This window comes from Strongylocentrotus purpuratus, unplaced genomic scaffold (assembly GCF_000002235.5).
Source record: "Strongylocentrotus purpuratus isolate Spur 01 unplaced genomic scaffold, Spur_5.0 spur5_scaffold_7, whole genome shotgun sequence".
NCBI lineage: Eukaryota > Metazoa > Echinodermata > Echinoidea > Camarodonta > Strongylocentrotidae > Strongylocentrotus > Strongylocentrotus purpuratus.
In genome coordinates, this window is record NW_022145613.1 from 16,938,746 (window position 1) to 16,958,624 (window position 19,879).

The 19,879-nt window shown below is 35.6% G+C and overlaps 2 protein-coding genes across 3 annotated transcripts; one reads left to right on the plus strand and one right to left on the minus strand.

The window, feature by feature from the left end:
• Window positions 1-1,870: 1,870 nt before the first annotated feature.
• On the plus strand, window positions 1,871-8,647 carry LOC590056 (viral IAP-associated factor homolog). Its single transcript, XM_030973875.1, has 6 exons — window positions 1,871-1,975; window positions 3,182-3,323; window positions 4,166-4,247; window positions 4,504-4,647; window positions 5,446-5,654; window positions 6,273-8,647. Exons 1-6 carry the CDS (start codon window positions 1,970-1,972, stop codon window positions 6,413-6,415), a joined length of 726 nt encoding a protein of 241 aa, XP_030829735.1. The 5' UTR covers window positions 1,871-1,969; the 3' UTR covers window positions 6,416-8,647.
• A 4,455-nt stretch (window positions 8,648-13,102) lies between these two features.
• On the minus strand, window positions 13,103-18,671 carry LOC100890911 (sugar transporter SWEET1). Of its 2 annotated transcripts, none has more exons than XM_011685818.2 (7): window positions 18,567-18,671; window positions 17,431-17,595; window positions 16,556-16,633; window positions 15,382-15,505; window positions 14,411-14,569; window positions 13,734-13,853; window positions 13,103-13,400 (listed from the first exon to the last, which is right to left on the minus strand). In XM_011685818.2, exons 2-7 carry the CDS (start codon window positions 17,496-17,498, stop codon window positions 13,293-13,295), a joined length of 657 nt encoding a protein of 218 aa, XP_011684120.1. In that variant the 5' UTR covers window positions 17,499-17,595; window positions 18,567-18,671; the 3' UTR covers window positions 13,103-13,292. The 2 variants fall into 2 exon arrangements, with proteins under 2 accessions (XP_011684120.1, XP_011684119.1); XM_011685817.2 differs by having other exon boundaries at window positions 14,411-14,572.
• Between the last annotated feature and the right edge of the window lie 1,208 nt (window positions 18,672-19,879).

Genomic DNA, 19,879 nt, shown 5'->3' on the forward strand with positions numbered 1-19,879 from the left:
CTATTTCTTTTCCAACAAAATCCCCATTTCCACTCTCACAAGTACCTTTTTCCATCTCTGTTAAGTGTTCCTTTTCAGGTGCAAGAAGTGCCATTTTAATCTCTGATAACTGTCCTTTTCCCTTCTGACAAGTGCCTACTTTTCCTTTCTCCATAACATGCACCTCTTATTCAAAGCGACTTAGAGCCCCTTTTCTTAATTTTTCGCTAGAATTCGCTCGCATTTATAGATGTTTTAGTTAATTAAGTTACTCACAAAAGAAATCTTCAATCTGTCTTCATTAGATTGTGCTTAGTACTCATCAGCTAGGTTTATTTGTGTCTTCTTTATAATATTTTTTTTTCAACTAGGACCTCACAAATCTTACAATTTTTGCAGACCATCACACCCAACTGCGAAGCATGTTGCTTCGGTAGTATCTTGTACCACGTAAAGAAAGAAAAACATATTGATATCATCCCTGGTAGTGTAATCACAACCATGCCGATGTATAGGGGTATATACCAATGTCTAAAAATGGTGTTTGTTTTGTAGTGATGTTTCCCTTCGTGCCCTTTTTTGTTGGTGCCCCCTCCCCCACCCCCCCCCCCCCCTACTTTGAAAGACACTCCACCGCCCCTGCATTATGCTATTTCTTGGATCTTGGATTCTTTTCCTCCTAAATACTCCGAAGAAGAGTTTTGACTGGTGGTGATGCAGATTTTGTTCCTCTTTTTACTTTCGATAAGTATCCCGTTTCCTTTCTAACAAATGCCTTCAGTGATAAGTAATTCCTTTTTCTTTTACCTATTATTCGTCATGACTGTCGCATAAAAAAGTGTGCAGGATGCATATCTAATTTCAAAGAATCAGAGCAAATTATGTAGTTAATTGAAATCTATTTTAACCGGCATAATAAAAGGCAGTGGAGACGGGGGAAAAGGACACACATTTCACAAGAAAGAACTGTGCCCCTTTTAGAAATATACTATTGCTCGTTTTAACGCTTTCATTGATGTCCCTCCTCTAGATAATTCATTTTGAAATAAGAAGTGTTCCCTTTTTTACATTAAAACGGTTGTCAGTTTAAACTCCCAGAATGCCCAGGTAAACCTTGCCCTTGTTCAAAAGTGTAAAGGTTTAGACAATAAAGGAGTTTTCCAAATGTCATGATGTTTTATCACCCCCTATCTACCCGAAACTATAGATTTCTCATAGCCTCTCTAACATGTGCCCTTAATTTAAAGCGACTCGGAAAGCGATTTTTTTTCTTGAATCCCTCCCCCCCCCCCCCCAAAAAAAAAATAAATAAAAAAAATAAATAAATATATATATATATATATATATATATATATATATATATATATATATATATATATATATATATATATATATAGCTCTCTACACGCTCTCGCATAGTAAGCATTATGAAAGGGGTCTCATTCAATCTTTAAAATGTGAATTTGTATAAAAGATCTAGTCGCTAGCTAGCAATTGATTTTGTTAGACAATCACACACAACTGCAAAATGTGGTGCGGAAGCAATATTTTGCGCCATGTAAAGAGAATTCTTGAAGATCATCCGTGATAAAGATGTAAGAGTATGTCTGAAAATTGTACTTTTTTGCTTTAGGTTACCCTTTTTAAGTGCTCCATTTTTTCAGAAAAGTACCCCCGGCCGTTTTGTTTGTGTCCCCCTCACTTTGAAAGACGCATCGCCGCCCTTATAACGATTACTATGGGTAATACGAGCTTTCGTTGAGAGCCCTGTTCTTCCGTTCAAGACCACTTACAATTACCCCCCCCCCCCCCCCTCACATCCGCGCAATCGTGGGGGGGGGGGTCCTTTGTTCATGTGATATCGATAGCTGATAATCTGAAGGATCTAGAAGTGAAGCGGAAATCAAAGACATAAACGCCGGAGCTGTTCTCTTTTTTTGGTGCCAGGCATCACATTTTCGTCTTCATTAATCAAAACTACAAAGAAACCATGCAGGTAAGATGACATGATATATTTACGTTATTGAATAAGACATATGTTGCTCTTTTTGCTATGATTTTAAGGGAACTTTGCGAGAGTTGTGTGAAAGAAGGTACAATACATTACAAGAAAATGCACATTCGGGACTGTAGTGATTGAGTTGAGTACTGTGTGTACGCATGCACACAATGAAAAAAGTGGGCGGAGCTGAGCTGAGTCATTACCGTGGATTTCCTTATTTGGTGATAAGGTATCAAAACAGGGTGAATAATTATCTAAACGAGACAGCCACCTACAGAAAAACTGCAGGAGATATTTGTTGTTGAAATAGCCTGGCAAATGAGCAAGATCTGAATAAAAATGTTTTATTTCAGTTAAAAAGAAGCGTTACAAACGGGCTTTACACTCGATCATGCCGTGAACGTGTTACTGTTACTAGTGTTGGTGTACTAATTATTTATGTGTGACAAAGATTTCCATTCCCAATTCAAAATGTTTAAAGATTGAAATGAAAAGCATTAGATCTAGATCTAACCCAATTAGATCTAATGTTATAATTAATCTGTGAAGTAATTGAAAATGGGAGTATAGTCTATGACTATGTGGCGAGGTTATGTGATAAATAAAACTGAATTATCCAGTCATTCAAAGCTTTTCTTTGTCACTTCCCAATTAGTTTTTACCAATTGTTATGCAAAGTTTTACCAGCGACCTCTATTGGATTTGAATCATTAATGAATTGAAAATTCTGTGACCTAGTTTTCTGTTTTGAAGTCAAGAATCTCATGCATTCCAGACGGTGTCCCATTTTACCTCTCTTATAAGTTATACTTTATAGTATTAGTTATACCTGTACAAGTTTATTTGAAATAACCTTGTACACTGTACCTTTGCTTATTTAATCCTTTACTCCTTTAGATTTTGTGTACTATTAACCAAGATTGTTCCTTACATGAGGAAGGGAATTTCGAGGAAAACAATAATTTCAAATTTCATTTTCAATTTCAACTTGGAAACCCCAAATATCTAGCAGAGTAATAAATGAAGAATCCCTGATAAAAATTGTAAACTGGTAAATGTAAGTAAAAAGTTCAAACCCGCTTCCATTGATTTTGATGTGTGTGCAGTAGTTTAATTCCTTTTACAGTCCAAAGTAAATGTGGGACTTTCTGGGATTTCACTTACCTGTAGATCCTACATGTATTTACGCTCCATATTTAGAATCCAAACGAGGACACACAATGGAACGACATCTTGCGAGCCAAGGGTATTATTCCCGAAAAAGAGGCAACGGTGACAGAGGATCAGATTGAGGGCATGTTAGACCAAGCTATTCAAAAGAAGACAGGAGTAGGAGCACAAGGTAACAATGGTGATAATTAATGATGGTACTGGGTCCATTTCACAAAACCTGTCATCCATGACAAATGACAGTCTTTGTTATAAGCTACTGAAATCCTTGCTTCTAGCTGATTGGTTATCAGCAGATTTGTCACTGATTTTTGTCAGTTGTCATTAAAAAAAGGCTTTGTGAAACGGGTCCCTGGTGACCTGTGAATAATGAGCCCACTGTATCCTATCCTTTAAGTTGCGGGTAAACTGCATACCCAGTCAGTTTTTTTTAATTTTTCCAGGGGGGGGGGGGGGGGGGGGCACCATAACCATCAGAGATATATTTTTGAAATTTCTTTTTGTTCATAACATTTTCTCTTTATTATATTCTGCTGCCTCATACAAAAGAATAAGGTGATTAGGGTGGTGGTGATGATGACGTTGATTGCAATGATAATCATAATAATGATGATAATGATGATTAATAATGATGATGATAATAATGATAATACTAATAATGATAATAATAATGATAATAAGAATAATGATAATGATAATGATAATAATAATCATTATTATTTGAATTATTTATTGTTATTATTACAAGTTTGGCAATTGGTGTTATGAGTGATATACCATACTGCAATGTGCATGTACTTTAAATAAAATTTAAAGAAACCACCCCAGTAGGGGAAATTCTCAAACAAAGTCATTTAAAACAGTGAAAGCACACTGATCTCTCGTGGGTCTTGCTCCAAGGAAATTCCAGCAAGATTTATAAACGAGATTTATCTGCCCGATTGCAAATTTTCGTTCAATTGTTAGTAGTATCGGATGAGTCACTCTGTCTTATGTGTTTTTTTTTCTTCATAGATAAGGCATTAGAGGACATGACGTTAGATGAACTTGATGAATTAGAAGATGAAGAGGAGGAGAGGATACTTCAACAGTACAGGTAAGGAAAGAAATCGGGCAATATTAGATTTAAAAATTAAGAGGGATAAGAAGACATTGAAATACAATACTTCGGGATTTGCGATTGATCCAAATTAATCGCAAGTCCTCTAATCAATCGCAAGTTTTCAATCTCCTATCTGTTATGTACATAGTTGCGATTGATATCAACTCTTTATAAGACGGGGCCAAGGGCTAATATCATGTTCGGAATACCACCTCTAATACGGAACTGTCATCAATGTTTGTTTATCCAGGCAACAAAGAGTAGCCGAGATCAAGAGGATACAAGATAAAGCCATCTACGGATCAGTCAAGGACATTTCTGCACAGGATTACGTACAAGAGGTCAACAATGCCGGCGAGGGCGTGTGGGTCGTCTTACATCTCTACAAAGCAGGGTGAGTGAGAAGAGATAATAATAATAATAATAGAGAATATTTGTTAAGCACATTATAAATTGAAAATTTCTCCATGCACATTGAAATTATGACAAATTTGAATATATAAACAACATAATAAATAACAAAAAAATATTTATGGGAAAGTAAACCAATTCACCTATAATAACACCTATGTAAAACTATTGGACATTACATATTACAAGTTCAACAAAGGTGGGATGTACGACACCTTCTCCTGAGATAATCGCCTCGCTGAGACTTTTGTACACAACCAAATTTTTAACTGCAACCCTAGACCTAACAATATACCTAACCCGAATCATAAACCTAACTTAAATCCCAATTGTAACCCGAACCCTAGCCAAACACTTTTGAGGAAACATACCCCGTAGTAATTTTCAGAGCAAATGTCAAATCACCCACAGGTGATGAAGCTTTTAGTGTCGGTGTCACAAAAAAAAAAAAAAAAAATATGATTTCCTCATCATTTTAAGTAATGTCCTGACTCTGCGTCCCTACAAAAGCATACTTCTAACCTATCTTTACAACACAAAATATTTCATTAAATGAGCAACTTCAATACATCCCTAATATACCATTGTTATACAGTGTATCAAGTGCTTTTATAAGATGATAATTTCACTGGTCCCAATTCATTGTACTCTGTCTTTCACTTGAATTTGTATATATTGGCATGTACTGTGTATCCCAGTCTTTATATCAGTGTTTATGCTAGGTGTAATTGCAATAAACAGAGTAATAGAATGTGCAATACTTCCAAATGTCTTCTTTTAGTATTCCTTTGTGTGCACTCATCAATCAACACCTCACGCAGTTGGCCGGCAAGTTCAGGGCTACCAAGTTTCTCCGGAGTATAGCTACGACCTGTATACCCAACTACCCAGACAAGAACCTGCCTACGATATTTGTTTACAATGAAGGCGAGATGAAAACCCAGTTTGTGGGTCCGCTGGAGTTTGGCGGGATGAACCTGACATTAGAAGGTACATCATGTGGTGGTGGACTACAATTAGGGTGATAATGTGAAAGCTGGCCATCAGCGTCACAGCGAGACAGATAAGAGCACTCTATAAGAAGCCAGTAGTAGTAATTGCAGTAGTATGATTATTATTTTAAATTTATTTTATTTTTGCCATTAGTCATTTATTATTGGGCACCACAATACAAAGGAGGTAGGGCTAGCTTAACACTAGTGCAAACTTGGCATCGCAGGGCGATTTTGTAGCATTTCACCTCTCAGAATTGTCATGACTACCTCTTCAGTAACTATTTTACACATTCTTATCAAATATATTGAATATTGGTGTTTAAAATATGTATTCAATGCAAATATTCATTCTTTCTCCCTTCCTCTTTTCTCTATGTTCCTTTTCTGTCTCTCCCCTGTCTTTCTCTCTCTCTCTCTCTCTGTCTCTCTCTCTCTCTCTTTCCCTTCTTTCCCCTCTCTCCCTTTTTGGCCCTTCTTTCTCTCCCACTCCCTCCTCTCCCCCTCTCCCCATTCTGTCTATCTGTCTGTCTGTCTCTTTCCCTTCTCTTCCTTTTTGTCCCTTCTTTATCTCCCCTTGTCTCCCCCTTTCCATCTTTCCCTTCCTCTCTCATAGAGCTGGAGTGGAAGTTGGCTGAAGCAGGAGCCATGAAGACAGACATGAAGGATCCTCCTAAGCCTCAAGTCAGGAGCACCCTCAACATCTTCTCGGGGCGTAACCAGAACGTTGACGATTCAGACGACGAAGATGACTACTAAAGACTGCCAATGGAGAGCACAGTGTCTGCTCGGTACAACTCACAAGCTCATCAAAAACTTCCCTTTTTAATAGTGTCTGCCATGGAAAACTTTACCTCAGATGCACAAATTTTTCTGAAGGAAATTGCCCAAGAAAATCTAGTGTGAAGTTCTTTGTCCTTTGCAAGTTTTGACGAAACACCCTCAGTTTGTCAGAAGGTTGATGATTCTGACAATTGGGATGATTATTGGGGGCGTTTCACAAAACTTGTCATCAGTGACAAATGACAGTTTTTGTTATAAGCTACTGAAATCCTTGCTTCTGATTGGTTATCAGCAGATTTGTCACTGATTTTAGTCATTTGCCATTGAAAAAAGGCTTTGTGAAACGGGTCCCTGAAGAACTCGCAAGCTTATTTACAGCTTTCCCTTTCACTACATGACCTGCAAAATTTAGCTCCAAATACAAATCACTTAAAGGGAATTATATATTACAGTTGGACATGAAGCCGTCATGATCTTCCTCTGCAAATCTTGAATATCCAGGACATTGGACTTTGGAGACCTCAATTTCTGGTGTTGCTACATTGCCAGATACCATCATGCATCATATACCGGTATAGGAGTGGAGATAGTTTACATCATATGTGCAGGAATGGTCCCTGGCTGGAAGGCACCAAGGAGTGTACAGAATGTATAGGATTCTCATGTTTATGCTATACTGATATAAGATCATTTTATTAAGTGACCCAGCAAATGTTTTTTTTTAATGACAATGTGATAATTATATTATAGCAATTCAATTTGATACGTTTTGACACAAACAAGTGATTTTCTAATGATCTTCTCCTGGTGGATCATAAAACCTGTTAGAACTTCTCCTTCTTCAAACATTCTTAAACTTGTCCTCAAATAACTCACACTCTTTTCTTACCGGTATATGCTTGCAAGCATATAGGTAATTTATCCACAAGGTGTGTTTATACTGTACCCGTGATCTAAAAATATTAAAGATATACCACGTTTGACTTTACGCATATCCAATTTTTGTCATGGTGGAAATATTTTACATCACGTGAGCCATCCATGACCATTCCCTGCAGGGGAATTCGTTTACATAGCCTATAAACTATAATATATCATATTTATTACCCATTAATAATGACTTCCCCTTGAAATATCAGTAATTATACTTTCATATGTCCTTTTCATTCCGTATGTATAATGTTAGTTAAAAAATAGATGTCCATAGTTCTTTGTTCATGTTTCAGATACACATACATGCATTGGGAGAGAATGGAATACCCTAGAACGCTTGCAAATTCAATAAAAGACATGTATACAGTTTACTGTCACAATTTATGCATCACTGACAGTTTTGTGTATTATTGTTGATTCATGTAGATGTGAATATTTCACAAAACATTTGATTTAGTACTCATATACAGTACTGCTTTGTTACATGTAGATTGTACTGCAGATAGTGTTTGCTTTCTACGTTGCTCTACATGAAATGATAAGGGAGCAAGAACAATTTGCTGTACATGTGATAATTTTTAAAACACAAGAATAATTCTGGGAATGGGTAAGCAGAAAGGGAACCTGTGGTTTACTCCTCTTCCAACTGGGCTTTTGGGTGACCTCTCTCTCCCTCCTTCCACCCCCATCCCCCCCAAAAAAAATATATAAATAATGATAATAAATAAGTATATAAAATAGTAAAAAAGTATCGAGTCACATTCAGTGTAATGTGTGCATGGGAGGAGAACAGAAAGGATAATCACATGATACCCTACATTTTTCTTTCTGTGTGTTACTGATTTTGATCACATGCAGGTGTAGATTCTATCCTGGTACATTTATTTATTTATTTTATGTTTCAGAAGACTGATGGTTGTTTAGATTGCTATAGATTTCATATCTATAGAATCCATCTCCACATACAAGCCATTGCCATTTTCTATTTAAGTTTGACCTGTCCCATGTATAGAACTTGTATGTATGTATGCAAACTAATGGTACTTAGGCTGTTCATGTTTTTTATTTATTCATGGGAGCAAAGTAAAACCAAACGTGTAAAATTTCGTAAAGAGTTTGAGAGAAAATGCCCAAGCAGTACCCCCAATGAGCAAAGTAATTTGTTAAATCTGCATTATCATGAATTTTAATTGGATAATTGTGAATGATACTGATTTCATGTCATTATTTGATATTTTATTGTAAATACAAGCCATTTTCTGAAACATTTGAAAATTTCTTTGTCATGTGGTATATTCATTTATTCATTTGTTTATTTAAATTCAGGAATATTGTTACCAGTAGATAATACATGTAGGTCAATGAGAAAACAATACATCACATAAACACGTCTTTATATTTTTATAGATCGTTTTAATAAAGAAAACATATTCTTGGGAATGTAAACATGGTGTATATATGGAGGATAAATATGACATATGACAATTAACAATATATATCGTGAAATAACCTTGAATCATGATAATGACAGAAAATAAATGCTGTCCTCACAAGTCTTCATGACTTACCTAGTGCACAATACTGGATTTAAGATGTGTTTCTGTGAGTTGTGATGAACGTGATTTCAAGCAAGTGGTTCAAACGCACCTAAATGGTAAACAAGTCGGAATAACTTAATGCATTGAAAACCAACTCTTGTCGAAAGGGCTCATCCACTTCCCTTGCTGGATATTAATATAACATAAATAGTCTAAAATGCCATTAGCACAACTCAGGATACCTGAGCTTTAAAAGAGATTATAGAAGTTGGAAAACCATACACATGACGATTAGTTGTAGTAGTACAAAGGAACTTCAATAGCCTTCACATTTTTTGAAAAGAAATTAGAAGACAGCCATTACCTCCACCCACAAGCTTTCTAAAGCTAGGAATGAAGGGATTGGTCCAAACTCAAAGTCAGCCATTTGCTGTCATCTCTTTAACAGAAGCAGCATAAGAAAATATCCCCCTTTTTTAAATATTGATTCATCCCTTAACTACATATTCCTTTGATTTGATTTAATATCGTTCTTTGACAATTCTATTCAAGCAAAGTACTAGAGTTCACTTTATAAGAGCACTATAAAAGCGACAATATTGTAATTGTATTTCCACCATAATAATTTCGCTAACGATACTCTTTTGAACCAATTTTGCAACTTGATTTAATTTTCAAATAACTAACAGTCCATCTATAAATGCAGTTAATCAGTTCATTACAAAAATCTTTTAGTTATATACTAGTACTTTTAGTAGCAAATCATCACATAAAGGCATCAGGCATCAGGCATGTCTTATACTGACGTAAGTAGGTCAACCTTTCTGAGATTTATAACCCCATGACCTCACCTAGTAAGACATGCCGGCCTCCTGACCTCCCCCCTCCCCTGTATCTGCCCCTTCTCAAGCAATTACTTCACCTTCATAGTTCAAATCAATAATGTTTTGAAAATTACATGGAAGTACAATGAACACATAGTATTTGATAAACAAACCAAATTTTTCACAAAACAATCTTTTACAAAACGATAAGTAAAATAGGAATGAAGCTTTCCAAGATTCTTCAAGATGATTTTGCATATCCTGCACAATGAATCTCTGAACGTCTCATTCAGGATGCAATAATGGACTTAGGACTAGTGTTACTGTTACAAAATAATAAATGACGATGAATACAAAGTATGATTTGCAATTGCAACTTAACAGCATTGCAAATCTGCATTGCAACTCTTAGCATTTGCACAAGAAATATACTCAAGTATGTGTGCCCTAGAACCACATGCATATTTTGACAAAATAAAGAAATATAAAAAATCTTTTACCACTATTTACACACACACACACACATTGACTAGGTTAGCCGGGATTAATTCTGTCCAATTTCAATAAAAAACAAACAGGAGAAGTTTACTTAAAAAGGCACAGCCAGCTATAGTCATCAAACTCTGTCAGTAGTACCTAATAATACCCATTGGCAACGATCAATCTACATCTAGCTTGGCACATGAATTGATAAATAAATCAATAAACAAATAAATAATAAGAAAATTAATGATTTCAAAGATCAAGTTGATGGCTACTAAGATTTGATTCTAATGAGAAAAGCTCATAAATTATTTTTTTCTGATTACCACACCTCAAGCCCCTCATATTAAAATCACAACAATCTGTAAAAAGAAAATCAGTTTTGGTCAAAAGGATTGATTAAAATATCCCTTGATATGTAACCAAACAACAAAGAAGTTTTGTAAAATCTAGATCCAGTGAACCAGTTCTAAAAATTCCCATGATAAACAACAATAATTAAAAAAACGATCCGGACAATTAATAAGGCAGTCAAGAAAATATCCCTAAATTTTGAGCTGTTTCACGACACTATAATTGATACTTTATAACAAATTTTTATAAAAATACATTATAAAGTTGAGTTGTCTTGATAAAAAGGCTAAAAGGCAACTGCATTCTGTCTCAGACTATGCATAACACTCTTTTTTTGGTGAGGGGGGGGGGGGGCCAACTTTTAGTTTGGAAATTGATTTCCATACTTATTAATGGAACATGATATTTGAGATTATCACAATAATATTTGTGAGGAATGAAGAGAATTTTCACCAGAATAAAACAAAAATCTATTATCTTTTGCACAAAGCAATTGAATTTTTCTACCAGATATAAATAGATTTACATGTTAAATTCAGCAATGTGAGATTTAGAATAAACATGTATCTAGTAGAAGGTCAACTTATCACTTTCTCATCAAAAGTAAAGTTAAACAGTCACTTATTTCAATATTTGAGTTTTGACTTCCTTTCAAGGCAAATTGACATCAAGGTTGAAATTGACTTTAAAACTTTAGCAAGCATTAAATAACATTTTCTTAAACATAAAAACATAAAAAGGGCAATAAAACCTTTTAACATGTTGATTAGGTAAAGGCAGAATTATCAGATAAACCAGTTGATGAAAGTTTTTGAACATATTAGGGGGAAAAGAAAAGAATTTCATGAATGTTTGAACATTGAGATCGCTAAATTGCATGTAGATGTCAACTTAGAAAATGGATCATCAACTACAGACTTTCTCATTTGTTGTACCTATAACAAAATATTATGAATTTCAGATGGGTTCTTTTAGAGCCCCTTTTTCCTCAAAGCGGTATAATCAAAATTTACGAACAAGGTCCTGCTCTGAACGATATGTTGCAAAACGAAATTTTAGTCATAATGTACATTAGGGCAAATGGGAGAGATCTCCAACATATCATCATGATATTACTAACTCCACAATTCGACATTCCTTTATATACCTGTACATATATATCAGCATTTTGACCTTTTCAAAAATTGGTACTAGTAACGGTTTTATAGGTACATGTATACTATTCTTTCTGATTATCCAATTTTGTTGAAAGTTTTCCCAATCTGTTTCTCTGATTGCCTGCCTTCCTTGCAATAAATTTACAAGAAAGGTTGAATTTTGTTTTCAGAAACCTTGACAAAAACCACACAAGGCATGTATGTAACTTCATAAATATAAGCGATGAACAGATGCAGAAAATTAAATAACACATTTTATGGAAAATGATCGCCGGCAGAAATATTAATTTATACATGTAATACATGAGTGTACATTGACAGCACTGTACAAAAAGAGTGGAAATGTACTCTATTTACATATAGGCATATGGAATTGTTCACAAAGTAGCTTTGTTGTCTCAAGTTTATAAGATTATATAATTAGTTAGTGACATGTTGGCACATTTTAACAGGTGAAGCATTATGGCCTCTGTCTAACTAGATGTCATTTGAAAAGTCTTTCAGCAGAAACATTGGCTTAAAGCGGGACTGCACTACCTGTTGCTACTCGCACCCTCTATATAGCAAACAAGGCCTAAGTGGTACCCCTTGGTCCCCCATAGTCCCCTTTTTCTTACGTTAATTGAGAGCTGATTTAATGAGATAACCACCTGTCAAAGACCACGCACGGAGGTCTAATCCCTCCTGGCCAAACTAGTGCAGATAGGCTTTAAAAGGTTAGATAATGCACAAATAGCGCCTGCTCAAAGAACAGCATAAAAAGCAGAGCGGCCTGTAGAGACACAAATTGAAATTCTCTGAATTCAATTTCAAATACATGCAGTGTAAAACACCCTCGTGATAATATATCATGAACACGACCACAAATCAAATCGAGGCAAATTTCAATACCCTATTGTATGTCCCATAGAAACCATAAAAACCATGTTCAGATTTATGTAGTATGTCAGTGTCATGTGCGCACATTTCAATAGGAGACGTACAAGGTTATTGAAATTGCGTCAGGTTGATTTTTCGAAAGTAGCTGCTATCGTGTTCATGTAATAGTAAGGCCTAAAAAAAAGATGTTGTATTGCCCTTTATGTGCCAAAACATGGGTCGATCGATCAGAATTTTTTTTTTCAACTTTTTTTTCCTCGCCCTCTTTGGGCCGATATTTCTCAGTTTTGAATGCTTCAATATTTTTTCTCTCTAAAAAACGTTTTTTTTAAAAAATTCTTTAAAAAGCCCACTGTAGATTTCAAGATTTTTGGGTCGGTCGCAAAGGGCAATACAACATCTTATTTTTTTAAGGCCTAATGATAATCCAGTGAGGTTATAACATGCTTTGTAGAATATACAATAGCACACACACAGACTGTTTTTCAGATTGTCTTTCACTTTTTAAACGTTTCTGACATGATTTTGTACCCCCTAGGCCCCATTGCACGAAGACAAATTGTATCTCTCTGACTTCTTGTCAATCTGGAATGATGAGCTCAAGGCTTAGTGTAAACGAGCCTACCAATAAAAGCATGTTCCTCTGTTCTGTTCTCGGGTTGGTCGTCCGTCTTACGAGTGCCCTTCAAATGACGCTTGATCCCGCCAGGTCGTATTTCCGTGACGGGCCAGGATAGCGGATAAAAAGAGACATCTGAAAGGCACCCAGAAGCATGCCTAAGAAGTTTGGAATCTACAGTAAAATGAAGAAGAAGAAAAAAAGCAAATGAAACGAAAAAGCTTTAACCCTTCTTGGTCATTACAATTTAGAACAAAATCAATGAACTTTTAAGCATAAAAATTTTAACTTGGTACTTCAGATTTATGTACCCCGGTACACAACTTTTTTACTTAAAATGCTGTTTCAAGGGTAAATCGGGTATAAGTAACTCCCATATAAATAAACACTTTACAGATCAAAATCATAGTTTCAATTTTTGGACAGAAAAAATGTAGATTTGTCTAGATTATTAGATAATCAAGGCAGATTTCATGTAACATCTATATATGCGTGTTTCAAACCTACCTGAATAAAAGAGTCTTGCACAAGACGCCCATAAATAAACCATTGCAAAGACACCAGTAACCCAACAAACGATAAAGGAAACGGTAGAGCCTCGGTACTTTTGGTTCTTATGATCTGAGCCTGAAAAAGAAAAAAATCACAGACAAATAAAGTGCAAGAATTTTTTATTCTTAGTGTTTTTTTTTAAGGTTTTCAATGACAATCTAATACAGGTATGCTTTGAAATATGAAGTTTAATGAGAAATATAAGAAAGCTATAATATTTTTTTCATTGGTTCATATGCATATCTTTTTGTTTATCTCATGATGTGAATGATTTATAAATTAATGAATATCATACTCATTTTTTCTGTTTGTGTCCATCTTACTACTACCAATGCTTTTGGACATTAAATCTAATTGTAATACTATACTCTGAAAATTGGTCCCATTGCATTCTCGATGGCACAATTATAATTGCCTAAATTCAAATTTCAAATAAAATCACCCAAACTCTAAAACGATAATAATATTTAAGGATTCAGGCATTTCTTAAAGTCATCACTTCCACCAGTCTGTGAACATTTAGCATGACTGGTATATTCTCATTCAAGTAATTCCCTTCTTTTCTCCTACAGTGTAAAGCCAAAAAAGAAACCTGACCATCTTCTATTAATGAATGAAAAAGTTTTACTCACCACCACACTAAGCGGCGCTGCATACATGAGTACTGTGGCGAATGACGACGCTAGGCCTATGTAGTGTATGGCCGTTGCTGCCGTCATATTCATGAATTTGACAGCTCCTAACGTCGGGTAGATGATTAGGGCGGTATATAGAAGTTTGGAATGTACTTGCTTCTGCAACAAAAGCAACAAAACATGAAGGAGAAAAAAAATGTGAATGAAAAAAAGAAGAAAAAAAACATGAAGGAAAAAAAATGAGGGAAAAAAAAGAAGAAAAAAAAACATGAAGGACAAAAAAGAAGAAAAAAACATGAAGGAAAAAAAAGGAGGAAAAAAATGTGAAGGAAACAAAATTAAAAACATATTTGAGACTAAAATGAAGTTTGAGTTCTAGCAAATAACGAGGCGTATAGAGAAAAACATTATTTTTTTTGTTTTAAATAAAAAATATTCACCACTAGGTCTTGACATTTGGCCTATGATAAACGATGATTGGCTTGATCACTTCTGCCTAATCTAAGATAATTTTTTTTCAAACATTTTTACAAAAGAAAATCACTTTTTGGGACTAATCTCCATTCGATCCAGCCCGCTCCTAGCAGTAAATCTTCATAACTCATCAGAAAAAAAAAGCTTACCTTATCAATGATTTCTTGATCACTTCTGCTTTATTCTAAGAGGAGTTTTTTCAAACCACCCAAAATCCCCCCCCCCCAAAAAAAGCTTACCTTATCAATGATTTCTTGATCACTTCTGCTTTATTCTAAGAGGAGTTTTTTCAAACCACCCAAAATTCCCCCCCCCCCAAAAAAAAAAGCTTACCTTATCAATGATTTCTTGATCACTTCTGCCTTATTCTCAGACGAGTTTTTCAAAGCATCAAAAACATACTTTTGGGACTAATCTCCATTCGATTCAGCCCGCTACTGGCAGTAAAAATCCTCATAACTCATTAGAAAAACAAAAACCAAAACCAAACTTACCTTATCATTTGTGTTTAGGTAATAAATCAGAGTGTAGAGAGTTTGAAGAACGATCCCCACTCCGTTGGTAAAAATGACAGTCTGATCCTCGATCAAAACACCGTACTTGGTCCATAACACTGTACTGGGGACAGAGAGTTTGTACAGCAAGGTAGGAATTAGGAATGAAGACAAGAAGTCATTTGAGTACTTTTGAAGTTTAAAAGGATGATAAAGGAAAATTATCACAACTTGTATCAATGTATGTTAAAACTGCCTAGTCATGGCTAGCTCCATAAATTCATTGAATGGAGACGAATAATATTTCTGACAATTGAACACTTAAATTAATTTGTTTTGAATATGCATGTATTCCAGAGCAAAATACTTTTTGAGGTTGTGTTCTACCCTCATCCAATAATGAAGCAAATAAGAAATTTTTCTTGGTGACCTTTTAGATGTTTACACTATGAACATGACGGACAAAGAAAGCAGTGTAGAACAGATGAATATGCATGTGACACCTGTTCTACAGATTTTTTCATAATAGCAGTGAAGGGATGTTCCTTTGTCTACCATAGCCATTGTTGAGGGTACAATGAGAAACTGTATATTTTGTCCGCTTTCTTTGTCCATCATGTTCATAGTGTTACCAAATACCAATGCTGTTGGTCGATTTTTACATATTTATCTTACAAATTAATGGGCCATTTCGGCAATGTGACCAAATTTATACCTAATGGCCTCAATACAAATTATTTTATTCACCTGTTACAAATTGTGTTCAAAAGTCAGAATTCAAATTACATTACATGTTGTTGGGTAGGGCAAGTCATAACGTTTGTCTTACCTAGCAACAACTAATGATGCAATAGGCCATTTTCGTAATGGAACCAAATTCAATACATAAGTCTCTGTGAAGTGCCTCAGTACAAATTATTTCATTCACCTGATAAGAATAATGGTATTTCAGTAGTCAGAATGCAACCTGCATATATTAAGTGTTGCAAGAAAGGGCAATATATAATTATTGATGCTATTTGAATTTTGATTATTATAAGGTACATTTATCCATAATAGATCAATGAAGGCAAAAAGGCATATGCATATAATTTGTTTACATTACGAAAAATGGCCTTATTTGGCTGGTTTATGAAACAGGTGATATACCGGTAGGCCCTTTGTAAACACTTACTTGATGATGCCTGCTATGAATGGAAATATGGAGATGTTCTGTGTATTACCCTGAGATCTGATCTTCATACAAATTTGTCTGCAAGAATAAAATCACAAAAGAATGGATTAGTAGGATATTCATCAGTAGCTCATTTTAAATCATATCCAAAGGCTCCTAATAATATGTCCAAAATATTTGTTGGCAAGTTAGTTTAGCAGAAAAACAAAGTGAAATATTTCTTTGTAAAAGGAAAGAGGAAAAAGGAGAACAAAATTGTCAGTTTCTTTAATACATTGTTTATTCCTTTTTCCAACAGTTTCAATAGAATCATAATTTAACATGAGAAAATTATCACCTATTGAAAGAGGTGTCACTAATAATCATGTCTTTAAAATTGCACAAGATATACAGGCCGTACATATAGAAATAGTAATATATATATAGTAATATATTTGTAATGCAAGATATTGCTCTAAGTTTTAATGCAACAATCCTGAGCATTTTCCCAAAACACCTACAATTCAGCACAAAATGGATTTTACATTTAAAACAATTACTGTTATTTAAAAGTTATTCCCCTTGCCACAAGAGTATGAATATAAAGGATGTTATTTTTTCATGTGGCTGAACCTGATTAGATGTTCATGTTTATCAATTCAAATGATTTTCATAAAACAGCCATCTATGTAAAAAATAAATGCTTATACTCTGCTACTAATTCTCTTTTGGCATGGTCTAAGTCATGATTAATGAAGGAAAAATTTGTAACTTCCACTGTTAATCACAACTTTAGACCGACCTCAAAGTCAAACCACGCATCAGATTTAAATCTTAGTTGACTATGGGCCAGGATGTTTCATGCCAAATTACCAGGATGGGAATATTTTACTTACATGCCAGTCAAAAACAGGCCGATAGTAGAAACTGTTGCAGTAAGGGAGAGAACAGATTGAAAATCCATGCTGCCTTGTATCCTTCTTCAAACCATCAGCTCAACTACTAGGGTCATCCAGAACTTGTTTCAGGATCCTAATTTGACCCAATATTTAACCCCAGATCTAAAGAGGATGAGATTGACATACCAAAGATTGGTGTAAAAATGTGCATGCGCAGGGACTTTGCTAAATTCAGCAAAATTCCTGCATACACCTTAGTATACTAAACTGGTCACTATAATCATAAGGTAAGTATCAAAATAGCAATGCGAAAATATTTTTTGTTGTTGCAAACTCTTGTAAGAAAGAGGTCAGTGTTTTTTAATTGTAAATTGCACATTAGCTCATTAACATCAAGAACACATGGAAGGCAAAATAAAATCACTATCACTCTGGTATAAAAATCTCATAAAAGACATATTTCTGGTTAAATTCTTGACATATTTCAAAGTACTTTGTACAATACAAAAAAACCTGTTAGTGTGGTGGTTATTTTACCCGACTGCCAAGAAAGCATAAATGCTTGTTAGTAAGCAACTAGACGGCAGACGGCTTTAGGTCCTCTCCATGCTCCAAGGGACCTGGTAATGAGGATTAATGCCTTACCAAAGGGCACTAGCATCGACTTGGTTTCGAACCTGTGCCACCGGAATATGAGACCACTGCTCTACCACTGAGCTATCGCGCCTCAAGTTTATAGGAAAATACTCCAAAAAAGATAAGAAAATTGACATGAACATGATGAAACAGGTATGAAACACAAGGGCTTTCAAATCATGACTATTATTTAAACAATTGATGAAGATTTAGTTGTTTTCTGGTATGTTTTAGTAGGGTATCTCCACGCCGGAGTTATGGGTAAAAATGAATCTGAACTGGTAGTACTAGGGCCGCGCGCCGTATGCTCTACCTTCACCAACAAAATTCACAACATATGGGACTGACATATAAAAACCGAACGTTTGATCTCGACTCTCATATCGTGGTCTTAGAGTTCCACACGAAATTAAATAATGCAAACATTATCCTACATTGTCGTAATCAGCACTGAAAACTTTAAAATGTGATAAAATTAATAAAGAAGCTCATATTACCTTTATCTTTTGTTCAAATCTGCTATGAAGATTCCACAGCAGTCGCTCACGTCATCAATTGATCGCCACGTCATATTCAAGTTTTTGTTTTCTACTATGCTACTGTACTGTACTGTGCTCGGAGAGGGCTTACAATCTAAGTTTAGGTTCGCAGATCTAGTTCGCAACGTAATCGCCCGCATAATTAACGTTTTGTTCATCGATTGGGAGATAAGCTAATTCTTCTCTTGCTCCTCCTCCTAATACCCCCCTCCTCCTCCTCTAGCTCCTCCTCCTCCTCCTCTCCTCCTCCTCCTCCTCCTCCCGGCGCTCCTCCTCCTCCTCGCTCCTCCTCCACCTCCTCCTCATTTATTCTTCTTCTTCTTCTTCTTCTTCTTCTTCTTCTTCTTCTTCTTCTTCTTCTTCTTCTTCTTCTTCTTCTTCTTCTTCTCTTGCTCCTCTTCCTCCTACTACTCCTCCTCATTTATCCTTCTTCTTCTTCTCTTTCTTCTTCTTCTTCTTCTTCTTCTTCTTCTTCTTCTTCTTTTCTTCTTCTTCACTACTTCTTCTTCTTCTTCTTCTTCTTTTTCTTCTTCTTCACTTCTTCTTCTGATTAAACTTTCATCATAATTCTTCTTCTGGTTTTTTCGACTCCAAGTTCATCTAAATTTCTTGAGAACCAAACTTTAAAAAAACTAATAATCGGATAATATACAAAATATATAGGCCTAAAGCAAATGACAAAGGGAAAGATAGAAGAAAAATATATTCGCCTATAGGCCTTTCCGATATCAGTGGCGGATCCAGGGTGCGCCGCTAAGTAATTCTTACGAATTGGGCCACCTCCCTCGCCCCCGGTCTAATAACTTTCCGAGCCCTTACTTTTCAAAATCTAATTTACACATGCCGAGCGTACTACGAAAGTACAGCACAGTATAAGTTATTAGTGGCGTTATCTGGGATTCAGTGGCGCCAGGGGGGGGGGGGGGGGTGAAGCGAGTTGAAGGGTATAGCAAGGGGTGTCCTCCTCTCTTTGAAGTTTGTAATCGTTCAATTTGGTTCATCTCTAAGTATATTTTTTATCGACTACTTCTCCTTCTGTCACTCCTTCTCTTTCCCCTTTTCATCCTTCAGAAAATGTTTTGAAATCGAGCCGCCGGAAATCAGTTGGACCCAGATCTCGGCTGTGCTACTAGTCCTCCTACCGCCCATGGGAGTACCATTCCGCGGAAGCTGACGGCAGGGCGATGCATGACGAACTGATGACATGTTCCACGCGTACCGCGGGATATTTCTTACGTGTGATCTTGAACTGGGATCGAATTACACATCAG